This window comes from Citrus clementina, unplaced genomic scaffold (genome assembly GCF_000493195.1).
Source record: "Citrus clementina cultivar Clemenules unplaced genomic scaffold, Citrus_clementina_v1.0 scaffold_2, whole genome shotgun sequence".
Lineage (NCBI taxonomy): Eukaryota > Viridiplantae > Streptophyta > Magnoliopsida > Sapindales > Rutaceae > Citrus > Citrus x clementina.
Window position 1 is genome coordinate 16840731 of NW_006262688.1, and position 2635 is coordinate 16843365.

General features: G+C 29.7%; 1 protein-coding gene across 1 annotated transcript in view; it reads right to left on the minus strand.

The window, feature by feature from the left end:
* The window catches only part of LOC18052738 (protein STRUBBELIG-RECEPTOR FAMILY 3), an 8789-nt gene extending 7330 nt beyond the window's left edge, over positions 1–1459 (minus strand). Inside the window, 4 exon segments of the mRNA XM_024190807.1 lie at positions 306–377; positions 471–600; positions 737–931; positions 1088–1459. Of these exon segments, the coding sequence (XP_024046575.1) occupies positions 306–377; positions 471–600; positions 737–857 (323 nt within the window). The 5' untranslated portion in view covers positions 858–931; positions 1088–1459.
* Positions 1460–2635: the final 1176 nt, after the last annotated feature.

Genomic DNA, 2635 nt, shown 5'->3' on the forward strand with positions numbered 1-2635 from the left:
TCTGAACAAATATGAAACAAGAGTCAGAGACAATATACACAACGAATGTAGCAATGGAAAATAATGCATATACATTAGACTATGACTTCAAACTCTAAACTCAAGCAACTTCTTGGCTTCCAGAAAAGGCCGACATATTTAATTTCCATTGCCTCTTTTTGTGGGCAACTACCCCATTATGTGCCTGTTGTACTCTTCACATTGAAATCTACTAAAATAAACAAACACTACACAATTTGTATGGCAGTAAAAGAATAAATGATTCATATAATCGTTTAGCAGAGACGGAAGTAACAACCGCTTACATTACTCTGATAGAAGAAAAGGCACCCAAGTTCTCACCGAGCTCTCCTCCTAAATTAGCGCCATTAAGAATTCTAAAGATCCAAAAAAGGAAACTATAAGAGGTAAATATTTAAATCATCAAGAAAAATCATATGCAAAAGAGTTAAAAGAAGGCATTTCCATACATAGCAATTATATCAGAAGCATTGCACTGAACACCTTGCCAACTTTCACCACATGGATCTCCCGCACTAGCAACCCACCCAGGAAGTACAGGGGAACCCAGTGCAGCATATAAGCTATTAATGGCCGCAACTAATTCAAGCAAACCAATGCAGCAAATTAGATTCCAAACTCAATGTAAACATAAGACAAACAGGCACACACAATTTGTCAGTGAGCACACAGATTACAGAGTAAAGAAAAGTAGTTAGCTAAAAGTAAAGCTTACCATCATTAGGATTGGTGACAGCACACGAAAATCCAGCTGCCCAGATCAGAACAAACCCCACGAAGAAGTTTGCATAGATCTTCCAATTCTTGCACTCAATATTAGATCTCTTGACTCCCATTGATCACAAAAACAAATGCCAACCGACAATTAATTCTTGTTCCACAACATTAAGCTGAATCTACACTCACCAATCTGAAACAAAAAAAAGAAATAAATCAGCAACAAGCACATTAATCATTGATCTACAATCTTTACACTACTCATCAAGCCCAACTACAAGCCAGATTTCAACACTAAAAATACCCAAAAAAAAAAAAACATAACCAGATTCTTAAGAAGTGAACGTACAAGGAAGCTGAAGAAGTAAGGACTTGAAAGAAAATGGCTAGTAGAATTGAAGAAAATGAAGCCAACAATAAGGGAGAAAAAGTGAGAAACTTTTGAAAAGTGGAGGGTGGGGGGATGAAAGTGTAAAATGAGCGAAACTTAAAGGCGAAGATTTAATGAATTTGAGGTACGTAAGCACATAATATTAACATCACATAGTATGATGATATTAATTTAACTTTAAAAGAAAAATGGAAGAAGAAGCAGCTGAAGCTGATGAGGATGAGCCGAGAGATGCGCCTCACACACAGTTGATGTTGAAAGAAAAAGAAGAGGAAAAGCTGAGAAATGTGAAAAGAAAGAAAAAGAGAGAGAGAAAGAGGTTCTCTGAAACAATGGAACTTTTTTTCTTTGTTTATTTATTTCTTTTGCTTTATTTAATTTGCCATTTTGTTTTTGTTTTTGTTTTTGTTTTTGTTCTGGGCTGCTTCTCTTCTCCTCTTCGCTCTTTCTACCAAGTAACAGTAAAAGTGTGCGTGCAAGTCATACATACATATCTCGATTCATTATCTCTTGTACTAGCGTTTTCTTTATGTTCTCCCCCACGCGCTTCCATCAGCGTTCCAAGTGTATAAAATTATAATTGGGTGATTGTATGAGTCCATATCCTTTTTTGTGTATTTTTTTAAAATTGTTCTCAATTGAGAACATGGCTAAACCCATTTGCAATTATTTTTAAGAGATTTAAAATTAATTTTAATATTTGATAATTTTAAAAAAATTGTTTCTAGTAAAATCATTTTATTCTACAATAAATTTTAACAATAAAAAAGGAATAATTTTTAGAATCTGATTTTGAGAATCAATTTTATACTTAGACTCCAGCTTATATAACTTTTTAAATATAGTTTATTTAAATAGAGTTTTTATTAATAGAGTTTTTACAAGTAGAGCTTTTACCTAAAAAAAATTTAGTTGTTTAGTTGTCGATGAGAACTTTTATTAAAAATTATAAAATTACTTTAATCGGTAAGTTTCTTAAAGTTAGGTTATGAAAAATATAAAATAAGATTGTTAAATAAGTAGATGATATTTAGATATTTTAACATTTAAAAAAAAATTTCAACCTCCACTGCCAAAAGTTCAATATTTGAGTTTTTTCTAATAGAAGCAAAATAATTTATTTAATCTTTAAATGCTCTACTAAAAAAATCAAACAACAACAAGAATTTTTATAAGAGTTTATGAAATTAAATAAACACTTATAACCATTAGATAAGCCATATCAAATAGACAATTAATACAATTCTATGTATATTATAAAAATCTAAAATTATCCTTTAATTAAGAAATAAAATCATTAACTTTAAAGAAATTATTATTATTACTAATTATACTAAGATAACAAAATATAAAAAATTTAATAATATAAAATATTGATTTTAGTTATAATAGTTTTATATACACAATAAAAAATATTTTATATGCATACTTATTAATGTATAAATGAATTTTATTTAGCATTATGTCAAATTCAGTCATCTATATTTCTACATTAGTTTAATAATG